We start from the raw sequence: 13857 nt of genomic DNA on the forward strand, positions 1-13857 counted from the left end.
TTTTTCTTTTCTTAACCCAAGGTTAGGAAAAACCCTGAAGTTTCAAGGCAATTAAGAGAAACTGGACAAAAAGTTGGACAGAAATTGCAGTGAGCAGATGGAATCTTCATCTAACCTGACCCAAACCCCAGGACCGAGTGCCACAAATTTGAGAGCAAAGCTCATTCTGTATACCCAACTTACATTCTTTGAAGAAAAAAATGTGGGTAGGGATAAGGCTTCCTTGCTTATATTCATAATAATAAACCTTTAAATGTTTCATATTGCAGAGAGCTAGACATAATGATTTAGTAATACTCCACAGTATATCTATCTCCAGAAACACATCACATAAATGTTCCGGCAGTGAGACTGCTTCTCCTTATATGGCTCAGAGCATAGTAAAAGAGATGGCTCAGAGAATAGTAAAAAAGATTCTCGAAGGAGCTAAGATTCACAAGCAAAAAAGAATGTTTTAAATAGTTGAAGCGGAAACAGGTATTTATACAGAAATCTCACTATCAGTTGCCTGTCCCTTTTTTTGTCTAGAGTTAAAAAAAAAAACTACATAAAGACAGAAACACACACTCCAAGCATTTTTTGGTATTGTTTTCATAAATCTGTCTTCAAATGATACCCTGACATGAAGTAGGTGCTACTGATATTTGTTCAATGAATAAAAGAATGATACTCATTCTAAAATGCCAGCCAGTTAATACATTCTTTTATGTAGAATGTGGTGGAGCACACACACGTCTTACTTCTGAATGAAATCAACTTTCTTCTTTCTCTCAGCCTGTCACATCTGCCCCAGTCCCACCACTCACTATCAAGATTTAACGTTCATGGCTGGGAATGTAGTTCAGTGGCACTGTGCCTACCTGGCAAACACAAGGTCTTGAGTGTGATCACTGGTACCAAAAAAAGATTTAAAGTTCAGAAAATTTCCATTTTGTAATACACTGGACTGGAGTTTTTATCTTAGTGTTCTTTACTCATAAAAAAGAAGTGTTAAACTAAAAAAGCAAGTGAGAGCACCAGGTACACTAACCACAGTTAGATGAACCAGACACTTTCATACTGGCCATTTGCCCTCTACGACCTTTAAATTCAAAGGAGGAGCCTGTAATTTCTGGCTATGAGTGTGTCATTTAGGTCCACATGGCACCCAGGTTATTGGGTTAGCTTTTTTCTTTGAAGACAGCTTTCATAATTTCTTAATTTTAATTAATGTCACTCAAAAATTGCTCTCAGATGTTGTGTTTTTTTGGCACGCACTCACCAGGCCAATCTCATATGTCCTCGTTGACCCTGGCTTACTCTCTAACAGGAACTGGACATCTCATGGGATTGTGGGTAATCATTTTTATTGTTAAAATATTTTCCCTCACATTTTTTGTAAAAACTAGCTGTTACCCTTTGTAAAGTATTAAATCTGGATAAAAGCACAATTATGTAATCAAAGATTTACAAATTTAAATATTTCATCTTCACTCTGCCTATTTCTTTAATGGAGAGGAGGTGAGGAATATTCACTAAGGATTTTCCTTAATTTTATCTTTTTTTCCCACAAGTAAAACTAGAATATAGACACTAAGAAACTTAGTAGGTATGAAGGAGATGAAGAACATTGTATGCTACATATTACAGCAAATCTCCCCCAAAAGGTAACAGAATGGCAGTGGCTTTATGATAGGAATAATGAATTACCTACATGCTTTGCCAGTTTGCACTTCTTTTTCTCTTTACTTTAAGAAATCTTCAGGAGTAATAATTATCTCTCCACAACCCTTAAGACTTCAGGCTATATTTATTACTTTGGCTATGATAATCATGAGATATTAGCATATGTGACTCAAATAACTTGTCATTATATAAGACTAGAATACAGTATAATGATACCCAGACCTGGTGACAATTTCATTGGAGTGTTGCAATGAAATTCACTCTTTATTTTCATCCTGTAGGATTAAAAATATAACCATTCAAAATGTCAAAACATTAGGCCTTCCTTTTTGTGATGTTTTATAGTATGAGATTAAAAATAGAATATGTATGTTCCACTGGTATTTTAAATTCCTTAGTTCATGGGTTAAAAAACCATGTTTAATTTATATTTTACCCTTCATGGAACTCTTTTTGTTTGTGTCTGTCTGTCTGTTTCTCTCTCTCTCTCTCTCTTCCTCCCTCCACCTACCTTCCTTCCTTCTGGCACTGGGGATTGAACCCAAAGCCTCATGCATGCTAGGAAAATGCTCTACTATTAAGCTACATCATCTTGGCTCTTATATGCCAGTGTGTGTTCTACCCAGGATGGCAAGAGGGGACCAGTTATTCAGGTGAATTGATTTTTCATTTAATTTAAATGGTTTGAGAGTTAGCTTATGTTTAAATAAATTAATAGCTTTATAGCCAAATGTTGTCTAGTCACTGTTGATTCTCCTACTAATCTTCACAATGCATAATACCTTTGTGTGTTTTCACATACACACATCTTATTATTGGGTGATAGGTAACAATCAAAGTAACTTATTGTGAAGCTAAAATAATTTTAAATGTGTGTTGAAAAACTTTAAGGAGAAAAATGTGCTTCTCTGTTATGTAATTTTCTTTGTGTTTCTTCATGACATTACTGGGGCAACCTTCTATCACCTAGTTGTTTCTACTATCAATAGTAATTCAAATTACTTTCCATGTATTTATTTCCTTATTGTACTCACACTAATACCTAGCATTGTTTTATTTCTTAGTTTCATTAAGAATTAAGTTGCTGTGGTAGTGTCTGTATTTAACAAACCTTGTGGTAGTCTTGAGGCAGAAGCTGCCAGAAACTTCTCTTCTGCCTTAAATAAGTGACATTTTTTGATCCTGAGTATACCATAAGCCTGAGTCAGCTGTACTTTTGCTTGATTGCTTTTTTGGTCACTTTGAGCTTTTATGTTACCTTATTCTTAGCCATATTTTCATAGGGCTAAGTAATTCAGTTGGGTAAATGAATTTAGTCTTGCTATAGTAGTTTACAGCGTTTTGTTCACAATGGCACTATGAAAATAATGTTCTCCTAGAAACAATTAAAGTGTTTGTCATGTTCACAAAAAATAGGATCACTGAGCTATGGAACTTTCACTTGTAGAATGGCATAATAACTTCCCTATTGAAAGGTCTGTGAAAGTGTCGACTGAGATTGTAAAAAAAAAAGTGGAAACAGATCTTTTTCAAATGGGAAAGGGGAACAAGAGTTGGAAGAAGCAGGGAGAGATGTGAGAGGAAGAGGACAAAAAAGAATTAAGATGTATTAGGTACAGGTACAAACTCCCCATTGTAAATGTAATTATATATTGCAAACATGTACTAATAAAACACTGAACCCCCCCAAACCCCGCCCCCAACTACTCAGAAAGGTGAAGAGTAATATACACATGTAACATCTATTATGCTTATCACTGCTATCACTATTTGTATTTTCCTCCTTATGTCTCATCTTTTTTACTATTGTCTATTTATAGAAGATGAGATGATGACATTCTATTAGGAAGTAATTACCTACTTCTCATTTTCCCAATAAATTAAGCACCTCTATTCAAAATTACAAAGCATTGAAAGGTTTTTCCAAAACATTTCATTTGAATGATAATCATAAACTTTTCTTGGTAGTGTTTGTGTTTGAAATTTCTGAGGGATTTTCTGCACAGGAAAGCTAAACCAAAACAATAGATATAAAATTATCAAATGAATAAAATGTAATGTTGTCTATAAAGCAGGTGAATTAGAGACACTGGATAATATACACAGCATTAATTTGAATGAGGTAAGATAACAGATTTACACATGGCCATATGAGAAGTGAAAAGAAGGCATAATCCCTTATATGTAGAATGCTATGTGTTGTATCAGATGGAATACTGAATTAGCAATTATTTATTCTATTTATTTTTCTTCATACAGAAATTTCATCTCTCAGGTGCAAAGACTGTTTCCCAGGTGTCAGTGAATATGAAAGGAAAACTTTATTGCTCCAATGAAAATATCCCAAGGGAATAGGATAGCTGAGAATGCCAAGATATTATTTCTTGAAGAATACACTGAGTTGCATCATAGTCTGGTTAAATTTGTCCATCTTATGTTAATCTGATCAAACAAAAAACCCTCGTATATTGGTTCAGGGAAATATGAGACCAAAATGGGCTTTGGAAATAAATATCCTAATTAAATATGAAATGTTATAAGCTTTTCAAAAGGTGCATATGTGAATTTAATCTTTACTAACATGAGTAGAATATATGAAATAATTTGTATATATTAGCATCCAAAGCTCAGTTTATAAAATCTTAGAAAACAGGAAACATAATTGGAGTGATGTAACACATAAAATAGAGTCTACTAACTCATTGTGAATTTTCTCCTGCTCTCTAAATCAAATGTTAGAGTACTAATTAGTGCTCAAGAACACCTTAGCATTCAATCTTGTCTCACCTAGTTTATAATTACCTATGATTACATTCAGAATTCATCTACTAATCTCTCTTTTGCTTTCTTTTGTGATCAGCATAGTGGCTATTTTAGCCCTCCTCCTTCCTGTCAAGCAGCACACCCTTCTGTCCTTTGTTATTAATGGCTATACTTTCTCTCTGGTTGCAAAGTAGAGATCACTAGCCATTGATTTTCTAAACCTTTTACTCCTTGAGCTCCAGATTCATACCCCACCCCCCCTTCACTTTCTTCCTTTTTCTTTGTTTTTCCTAAGCAACACAATACTTACCACTTTTTCAGGGATAGTCTCTATTGAGCTTAGGATCAGACTTTAGTCAGCAACTACAATTTTATTTTAACATTATTTTTTTCCTTGAATTTTTAGTCTATCTTCTGGATTATTTACCCAGCTCAAGTATTAAATTTTTAAAGATTACTTTTAATTAATAAAGTTTTAAAATAAAAAGTTTGAAAATCCCCCTTAGCTTAACTCTTCCTCATGCAGGCTTACTTCTCTCCCTGACTCTTCCTCATGCAGGCTTACTTCTCTCCCTGGCTTTGCTCATTAACCGTCTACAAGGATGTGTGCACTGTCTTGGGTCGGGTCTGCATCTCAATTCTCTCCTCACCTACTGGGCTTCTAATTCTATCACCCAAAACCCCCAAGTCAACTGTCATCCAAAGATCCAGTAATTACAGGTGATAACTGGTTATTCAACTTTCTCCCAGTTCTCTGGACTGTTATTTCTGCTCTTGGTCCTTGTGATTAATGGTTGTTGTTTTTTTTTTTGGTACCCAGGATTGAATTAGGGTCCTTGCTGTTGTGCAGCAGGTGGCGAAACCACTGAGCTAAATCCCAGCCCAAAGGTTGTTTTTTCTCCCTATCCTTTTCCTGTAAAAACCAAATTCATTACTTATTGTCTGTCATTATGTTGTCCATTATGTTCTCACGTAAACATCACTTATTTACTCATTCAGGGTGAAAACATTAGCATTTTCTTTCAGTCTCTTTCCTGAATGTCGGTCCCTCAACATACGCATAAGTTTAGTGCCTCTTGTATGTGGTTCAACTTTTTTGTCATACTGCCATTGCCTTAGTTTAAGTGTTTATCATATTTAATCTGCTTTGTTTCCGTGAATTTGACATCAACTACTTTCCTGTAGTCATTTCATTGTGCAATAATTCCACAAAAGTAATCATAATGCATGAAAACAAGAATATGACCAGGCCAAACACCAGCTAAAAACCTCTGTGGCTCTCAGCTTCTAAAATATTTGACTCTTCTTTTTCTCTTGGCATATTTTTCTACTCAAACCAAACAGATTTTTTTTAAACCAACTCATGGTTTTTCCATCCCTCACATTTTGCAAATGTTTTCCCCTTAGCCTGTTCTTTTCTTCACCCTACTCTTGGTCAGAGAGACTCTTCCTTGTCTTCTCCATATCCTTGCAAAACTTTGTAAATACCTCAAGGCTGGTGGCTATCATATTTTATGACAATGGTCTAGAATGTCAGACTCCACTGCCCCACAGATTGGGAACTTCACATACACTATGGTTCTCAAGAAGTACTCACATTATGTGTGAATGAATACATAAAGGTCCCAAATCTGAAGCCCATGAAAGTGGGACAAGGATAACATAGAAATAGGATCACTGGGCAAAGAAAATTGCTTAAGGATGAAGAAGAATAGATATCAATAATACAACTGCTCAAAAATAGCAAAGAAGAACTACACATTATAATAATGAGTAAAACAATTTCATTTCTAAGACCTTATTTAAGACCTACCTTGATGATCTGTTATGGTGCCAAAAGAAACCCTCAGGGGTCCCATAGAGAATAAATCCTATAAGACCAATGGCAAACTGTTCTGAGTTTTTGACACGGTGCCAGGAGAAAGTGAGTGTTACTAGGCAAATGACTAGATCAAGAGGAGGGAAGTTGAGACCAATTCAGAGAGAGAAGGGCGGGGGGGGGGGGGAAGAGGGAGAGGAGGACAGAGGGAAGGAAAGAGGAAGAGAGAAAAACCCAAAAATGACAGTACAAGTACTGGGGCTATGCAAAAGATTCCCGAATACAGAGAGAACAGTAGAACAATTACAAAAATGTGCTACAAAAATGAGCTAATGATGACCTAAGATCAGCAAATCCACTTTTCTATTTTAATTATTGTCCAATCTGTGCCATGTTCTAAACTGTATTCAATCTGTCTAATGTTTTCTGTGGTTGTCTCTAGTGATTCCTATTTAAAAATTAGTTTAATTTGAGAACCCCCCTACAAAAGATTTCTCAAGTGATCTGGCAAACAAAACATCTGAACATACATCAACTGAGATATCTCCAAAACACTATCTACTCTAATATAACAGAGATTCTCAAACTGAGTTTAAAGGTTTCTAAATATTAAAAAATGCCCTTTTCACCTGAGTAGCTAAAACTCAGGTCCTACATAAATATAAGCTGGTGGTTTAAATGTAAGTTTCTATTAAAAATTTAATTCTCATATTCCAGGAAAACAACTGTTTCTTATCATGAGTGACAGTGTACTCAATCATGAGTTACAGTGTGCTCAATCATGAGTTACAGTGTGCTCAAGTTACAGCTACCATTCCTTTTCAGCTTGTATAATTTTACTCATTCTGTTTAAAAGGAGAATGACACAGTAGAGCCAAAATCACTGGCTATATCCAATCACTAACTCTTGAGAGGAGTTTCTTTGTCTTCTACAGGCCCTCACTCCTTCCTTTGCCTATTTTCATACTCACATATCACTGGCAATGGAGGAGTTCCGGGACATAGACTTTGGAGAGAGGTCATAGTCACTGTCTGATCGATACAGGAAGGACTCCCGGCGTTGACTGTGGACAAAATTTGCTTGAAGAATTAGCCCGGATCCTGGGCTGGTCATGGGATCCAAGGGACTCCGTCCCGCAGATGTGCCATTGTCCACATCGAAACTGTAAAGGAAAGAAAGTGTTGTTGTGAACACTATCGGGTTGATATTTTAGCAAAGGGTGTGGCTTTAGTTCAGGATTTGACAGTAGGAAAACTTACAGCTGATTCTTGCTGGTAAAGAATGATAATACTGAAATAAATAAAAGTAAAAAATATTGGCTTCATGTTCTTATTTTCTTAAGGTTTTGACCAGATGCAAACTCAATATAACTTTAGTTAAAAAGGAACATTCTACAAAAATATTTCTTCTAAGTACAAAATTTCTTTTCAGAAAAGAACAAATAGATAGTAATTCATTAAATATGTCTGTTCTACCCAACAAATGCCCATTATATGCCTAATGTCCTCACTCATCCAGACCTGGTTTTCTTGCCTTCCCCACTACACTGATACAATCACTACTTTCTGTTATTTCCTCCATTCCTCATTACCAGTATTTTATTTTGAAGAGTCTATCAATTCTCACCTACATTATCAAAATAGCTATTATAATTAGTCTCTTGAATTCATTTCCCAGTCTGTAGGAAGTATGAATTTTTAAAAATGCAAATCTGTGTTCTTCCATTTAAAACCCATTAGCAACCCACTGTTACCTTCTGGATGAAGGCCAAACCTCTTGGCTACACGGAAAGTCAACCATCTGCTCTTAATTTCAATCACTCACCTTCCCAACCTCAATTTGCAACTCTCCCCGTCAGGTACTCCAAACTTGGTGTGTACTGAACCGCCATTTCCTGGTCACGCTCTTGACCTCTACTCTCATTACTCAGCCCCTCTTCCCTGCATAATTGTCATTCAATCTTGAGCACTTAGCCTGCTTCTGAAAACTCTCTCTGCTATCTCAGAGCTGCGTGAAATGCTCTTTCTCTGTGCTCCCAAGATACATTTCCATTTCCAGTGACAGAACTGGCAATGCATTCAACAGCTCAACCACCCAGTCTCCATTCCTACCTTGTGAGTTTTCTGTAAATGGAGACTGTTGTAGTCAGGGTTTTGGAAGGGAATACATTTAATACAGAACACATAGTTTATAGGATTATTTTATGATATTTACCCAAAAAGTCAAATGCAGAGGAGTACAAGGGATTAATCGCACACTAAAGGCCTCAAAAATCCAACCAAGGGCCCGGATCCCACAGCAATGTCCCACGCAAGTCCAGCTAAGGCTTAGAGTCCAAGACAATGTCCTCCATGAGTCCAGCTAGTGGCCTAGAACCCACAACAATGTCTCATGCTTGTCAATATTTAGGATCTGCTCCAGAAAGGCCCAAAGGACAGTGGTGGAAGCCAGAAAATCTGCACCTGTCGGGTGAAGGATTTGTGCCACCAGGCCGAGGGATCTATACTGGAGCCAGGAAGTGATGTTCACGGTGAAGATCAGAGCTCCCCTGAGAACAGCAGCCATTCCCAGCAACAGAGAGGCCCCAAGCTCCTTCTCTGACAAGGTGAACAGCCAAGTTCACATCAGGAAAACCAGCCTCAGAATGCTTTTCCTAGAAAATCAACAGTCCTTGATCTTCCCCTCCAGTTCTCTTTTTATGGCCATTGGCAATAATCCTCAGGTGGATCTTCCACACCCAAACCATGCTGATTCAGTTCAGCTGGGCATTCCAAGTTGACCATTAGTTAATCCACCTCAGAGACTCAATACTGTATTTTTAGTCCTCCACATGGCATTTCCCAAACCTTTGCTGCGGTTAGGGATGCAGCTCAGTGGTAGAGCACTTACCTAGTATCCAAAAGGCCCTAGGGTCCATCCCTTGAACCACAAAAACAGAAAACAAAACCAAAATCAAAAAACAACCCCTAAATGGTTTGACTCAGTGATTGAATGAACAAGTGACAGGTGTTGTGATTGACAACACAGATTTTAGAGTTAGAAGGAAAAAAAACTACATACGCACAGATTTGAAAGTCTTGGTCCTTATAATCTAGACAAACTTTCCACAAGAGCTAGTCTAGTGAAACCTTAGTCAGCATTAAAGTCAATTGTCATGTGCTCCTAGGAGAGTAGAGTCATGGTTTGAAGCAATCTGGAAGGTATGTGGTTTAAAAAAGAAACTGAATGAATAAATAAAAGGTTTAGTTGTCATCAGTATTTTCCCATTAGAATTTTTATATAAACTATTAGCCAGATACTTTTGAAAAACCTTTTTATTTTCTTTATTGGAGTTATTAACAAATAGTGTTGTAACTCAAAGATTGGGAGCTGAACTGGGACAATAAACTAGGGGATTTCATGAATGGATCTATAACCAAAGAACTTGGTCTCCAAATCAATCCATCAAATAAAAAGCAAAGAGAAAACCCCTTCTAATATAGCTTGACCAGTCAGCAATATGCTTTCCAATTTAAAGTTTTCTTTAAAAACGTGCCACCTTACAAATAGACTTATTCAGTCCTCTAAGGACAATGTGAAGTTGACTAGTTGAACAGATTCATTGTATAGAAAGGATAACAGATCCTAGAAAAGTTAATTGACCAAAGTCACTGAGCTAACTGGATTTAACCATTTATTACTCCCGAAGTCCTTCCAGCTCAATTATATAACTACAGAGTCAAAAATATGTCAGTAACTGTGACACCAAATGTAGGGAATCTGATTCATCTGGAGAGGATGGGCAAACATGTACCTGCACCTTGGCTATGCCAAGGAAAGCCTGAGAGGAAAAGGATTTCTAATCATTAAATAGACATATTAAGGGATTTCAGGCAAATTCCTTTTGCATATGCTTATTTAAGCACTATTAAGCACCTACTCTGAACAGACTGAGATACAAAAATAAAGGTAGGACACACGAGAAGTTTCCATAGAGAAGATATTTAAAGAGGGCTTTTGAAGGCAGATGGTTGTGGATTTTCCTTCTGAAGAAAGAGTTATGGTAGCTCTTCAGCATGAGGATCTAAGAATGTGAACACATGTTAAAAGTATCCATGCTGATTTAAAAAAAAATAGTGAGATGATGCCACTCTTAAGGAAATAATGTACCCTTGTTCCACATGAACAGAAATAGACAAGACTAGGAATGTGAGTCTTGGTTTAGTTTTTCTCAGTTCAATTGAGTAAATTTCAAAACTAAAAATCTGTAATTTGTATTTTTAAATTACAATATTTTTTCTATTTAATTACGGAAGTTAACTTAGAGACACTTCACTATAATTCTTGGAAAAATGTAAGTATATGAAAATATTTAACATTTTTGCCATAATATTACCTATTAAAACCAAAATGTTTGTTAATAGGTCAGAAAAATGCTTGATAGGAGCTAACAAACTTTTCTTTGTAGGGTGTAATATAACAATTTGCCCACTGGATGGAGATATTTTCTTTATAAAGGAACATTCATTTAAAATAAACTTGAAGGCCTAAATTATCTATTACCCAGACTTATGAAAATGTCTTAAAAATCATCCAAAAAATAAAATTTAATCTATAGAAAGTGATTCCCAATATGAATGAAATTACATCAATCTAAGAAATATTAATGAGAATGTTTATTATATTAGGAATATTAATGAGAATAAAAGATTGATAGTGAAGTTATAAAAATGGTCACTGTTATTTTTAGGACTTTCATTTTTAAAAACAACTGAATTTTGTAACAAATAATTAAATACTATATGTATTATGTTGGGGCAAAGTAACATGAGTATCACACTTTGGGGAAATCACTCTATTTTTTTTCCTTAAATTTTTTTATTGGTACATTTTAGGTATACAATACATTTACATTTATCATTGGGAACTTGTATCTTTACATAATGTATCTTGGTTCTTATTTTCCCCCATTTCCCTGCCTTCTCTTCTACTCCTCCACCCCTCCCTATTTACAAAGTCTTTGTTTCCATTTTTTCCTTTTCTCATATTTTTTCCTTTCCCTTCTTTCCCTTACACCTCCCACTTCCCCTTCCCCTTTGGAGCTTTTCTTCCTGTTTCACATTATCAATTACTCATTTTAATCCTTATAGATTAGAAGATGCAGAAACAACTGCAGACATACTCAGCCACCTCATCTTTGACAAAGGAGCCAAGCATCCCCACTGGAGGAAAGATAGCCTCTTTAATAAATGGTGCTGGAGAAATTGGGTTTCAAGTTGCCAAAGACTGAAACTAGACCCCTATCTTTCACCATGCACTAAACTAAAATTGAAGTGGATTAAAGATCTAAATATTAAAATAGAAACACTAAACTTGCCGGAAGATAAGTTAGGTAGAACTCTTGAAGACACTGGCATAGGAAAAGACTTTATGAACAAAACATCAGTAGCACAGGAACTAATTAGCATAAAGAATCAACAACTGGGATCTCATTAAAAAGCTTCTGCACTGCAAGAGAAACCACCAACAGAGCTAGGAGACAACCTACAATGTGGGAAAAATTTTTACCAGCTGTACTTCAGACAAAGGTCTACTATCTAGAATATATAAAGAACTTAAAAAAAAATCAATCCCCCCAAATCTAAGTTTTGGTAAATAGAAGTTTTCTCAGAATACAGTTAGTTTTAGAGATAGAGTTAGGATCTGAGATCATTTCCCTGGTAGAGTTCAATTATGTTAAATAATCTTGAAAATTCTTTATCGAGAAAAAGCTTTATTAATAAGAATCTCTACTGTAAATCATTACTAAATGTCAGTATTGGTGACTGGCCTTTTAGAAAAAAAGACTATACGGTATTACAACAGATTCAATGAATAAGCACTTGCAGCTTGTCCTTTGTCCTTAGATTAACACTGTAACAAATGCAGATATATTAAACATAATATTTAGGAACAAGGCACTAAAGTCTAGTTATATGAAGTAATGAGAGAAAAAAAAAACCCCTCTCAAACATATGGTATCTGTATTACATATAGAAATAACAAACTACTACATTGGGTGAATTATTAGGCAATCACAAATGTGATTTAGACAATGAATGGAAAGAGAGTTTAAGAAGTGGAAAGATGTGCGTCATTGAGGTGCAGGTAAAAAGTAATATTTAGACAGAGTGGAGTTGGGGTGGGGGTGGGGTCCCGCCAAAGTGAAGCAGCAGAAGCCAGTCCCAGAAGGGACTCAGGATGTGTAGGGAGCGGACATGCAGTGCCCTCTGTGGGCTGGCATAAAAGAAAGTGGGGGCCTATCAAAATGACAAGTTTCTAAGGCTCAGCCTAATAGGTAGGACTGGTGTGTTTACGGAGAGCAAGGCCAGGGAGCGGCAAGCACAAGCTGCTTATAAGGAATATGTGGAAAACACATGTCAGCTTTTGACACTGCTATCTTATGGTAGTGAGATGGGTAAGTCTATTTCCTCTCCAGTTGAATACTTTCATATTGTTTGACTTGTTAAAATAAACCTAATTAAAGAAGAGTAGAAACCCACAAAATAGCAAATCAATAAACCCAAGAGGAAATTGTCGCCCCCAAGTAAGGTTTGTTAACTCAAATCCTTCAGATATTAGAACTAGAAAACTTGCCTTGGGAGAGGCAAGTTTTTGGATAAAACAAAACAAAAAACAGTACTTTTTTACTCAGTGGGCAATAAATTAACCAAGAATTAGACCACCCATTACTTTTCTGGAAAGCCTAATTTAACTGAGAGTTAATTAATGCTGAAAATAAACATCACTTAGAATAAGCTACTTCCTTCTGAAACATACCTTGATAAACAGTCTATACCATGGTAGTATTAATAAAACCAGAAAGCAATGAAAGGTAAGGTAGCCCTCACCTTAACTGTGACACCAAAGAAATCAGAGTTGTGAACTTCTCAAGCATTCTTCAGCAACCACTCAGATATTCTCTTTCACTCACTTAGAATTCCTTTCACTCATTACCTACTACATGTAGCCCAAGTACAAGATTAACAGAAGCTTGGGAAAATATCTAAAGAAATGAGGATGACAATAATATCCAATTATAATAATCATTATGATAATGCTCATGATAAGAAAATTTTGGAGCATACTCCTGGTGCAAGGGAATTTTCAGGATAACCCTTTGAGATAGACACTATATTTTCCATTTGACCAATGAGTGGTATGTAGCATAGAGTAGTGGCTCTATGTTAAGTCATGTGTTCAAATCATTAATCTCATAAATGAGTTTTAAATTTAAACTTTCATTGTAGAGCCTGGGAGAATGGACACATTGTGTTTATATGTCTTTATTTTTGTGTTCTATTAATAATTCAAAAATATAAGAACACTTCTTAGCTTCCTTACCTGGGAGGAACTTTAAGTGTCAACTTGAAGTGAATATTCTGATTAACTTACAGATCACGCATGCCAAGCCTAATTCTACTAGGTTTTTTTTTTTTTTTAAATTCATGAAGTTTATTGGTACATTTTAGGTATACAATATGTTGACATTCATCCTTGGGATTTGTACCCTTATATGATATATCTTGGTTCTTATTTTTTCCCCATTCCCTTGCCCTCCTTTTCACCCCTCCACCCCTCCTATTTAGAA

General features: G+C 35.9%; 1 protein-coding gene across 3 annotated transcripts in view; it reads right to left on the minus strand.

Moving 5' to 3' along the window:
- The window catches only part of LOC101715566 (3',5'-cyclic-AMP phosphodiesterase 4D), a 276516-nt gene that overhangs the window by 205637 nt on the left and 57022 nt on the right, over window positions 1-13857 (minus strand). For all 3 annotated transcript variants that reach the window (XM_021261384.2, XM_087189422.1, XM_087189420.1), the window contains exon 2: window positions 7219-7410. In XM_021261384.2, the coding sequence (XP_021117043.1) occupies window positions 7219-7410 (192 nt within the window). The remainder of the gene's footprint in view (window positions 1-7218; window positions 7411-13857) is intronic.

This window comes from Heterocephalus glaber, unplaced genomic scaffold (genome assembly GCF_053883595.1).
Source record: "Heterocephalus glaber isolate CG9 unplaced genomic scaffold, H.glaber_assembly_v1.0 deba00001538, whole genome shotgun sequence".
In the NCBI taxonomy this organism is placed as follows: domain Eukaryota; kingdom Metazoa; phylum Chordata; class Mammalia; order Rodentia; family Bathyergidae; genus Heterocephalus; species Heterocephalus glaber.